This window comes from Eimeria mitis, genomic scaffold, assembly GCF_000499745.2.
Source record: "Eimeria mitis Houghton genomic scaffold, Emh_scaff1286, whole genome shotgun sequence".
Classification (NCBI taxonomy): Eukaryota; Apicomplexa; class Conoidasida; order Eucoccidiorida; family Eimeriidae; genus Eimeria; species Eimeria mitis.
In genome coordinates this window covers 8,695-9,868 of record NW_013568593.1, presented here as the reverse complement: position 1 = coordinate 9,868, position 1,174 = coordinate 8,695, and the positions used below count along the sequence as shown (strand labels likewise).

The following is a 1,174-nucleotide window of genomic DNA, read 5'->3' as shown; positions in this document are numbered from 1 at the left end:
CACCNGTTTCTTCTTTTTGCTTTCGAGGCAACAACCCACTAGGCTTCGCGGAGAGGAATTGTATTTCGGCAAAAGATATGTAAAAACCTAAATAAGTTTAATAACAATTACATAAATTAATAACATTAGTTGAACTGGCTGGAGAAACAACACAAAGAAACCACGTGTGCTGCAGCAGCGCGTTTAGGAGGATACTTTCCCTTCTGCTCGCCTCATCATAACAATAATAACAAAAAAAAATAATAATATAATTATAATAATATAATTATAATAATTTAAATTCTTTTTTAATTTATTTTCAGGGTCCTAGCAACACCAGTGCAAGAGCTGCGTCGGCACCGGGTTCATCAGCCTGTCGGCACCGAGGCCCTATCACATCACCCTCCCCCCGCAAACCCTAAACCCTAAACCCTAAACCCTAAACCCTAAACCCTAAACCCTAGACATTAAACCCTAGACGCCAAACACTAGATCTTAAACCCTAAACCCTAGAAACTTGTTCTCTGTCTCGTGCCTAGCAAGCAAGCCGATGCAGTCGATCGATGTCTAGCGAATACTGCCTGGGGCTTACAGTACAGCCATGAGGACTCTGGCTATTCTGTTGTTTCTTCTTCACTGCTGGGGGGCATCGGCGCTCTCGCAGCTGTGGGGCCCCCGGGGCCCCTCGAAGACAATAGAAGGCGAGGACGGGAAGGGTACGCTTCGTGTTGGTGTTGCTGCTGTTGCTGCTGCTGTTTTTTCCCTTTCTGTTTTCTTTGTTGTTGTTGCTGCTGCTGCTGCCGGCATTGTACTTCGCTGCTGCTGCTGCTGCTGCTCGTATTTCTGCAGAGGCTGTCCAGCTGTTGCAAGCTGAAGAACTACGGGCTATCATCGGCAGCAGTGGAACCAACAGCAGCAGCAGCAGCAGCAGCAGCAACAGCAGCAGCAGCAGGAATGATAGAGGCGATGGCAAGGAGGCTGCGGTGTTGTTGTTTGCTTCTTGGGATTCCAGCAGCGCGTAAGCTCAAACCCTAAACCTCCTATGCCTCCTACAGCCCCAGCAGTACTCTACCCCTGGCGTATAGAGGTTTAGTACGCAGCATCTTAGTTGTGCGTAGCAGCAGAAGCAGCAGCAGCAGCAGCAAGAGCAGCAGCAGCAACAGCAGCAGCAGCAAGAGCAGCAGCAGCAGCAGCA

General features: G+C 48.8%; 1 protein-coding gene across 1 annotated transcript in view; it reads left to right on the top strand.

The window, feature by feature from the left end:
- Nucleotides 1-580: 580 nt before the first annotated feature.
- Nucleotides 581-1,174, top strand: part of EMH_0033770 (uncharacterized protein) — a gene marked incomplete at both ends in the record, with an annotated part of 1,382 nt that continues 788 nt past the window's right edge. Inside the window, 3 exons of the mRNA XM_013494788.1 lie at nucleotides 581-695; nucleotides 829-997; nucleotides 1,104-1,174. Coding sequence (XP_013350242.1) covers nucleotides 581-695; nucleotides 829-997; nucleotides 1,104-1,174 — 355 coding nt within the window. The remainder of the gene's footprint in view (nucleotides 696-828; nucleotides 998-1,103) is intronic.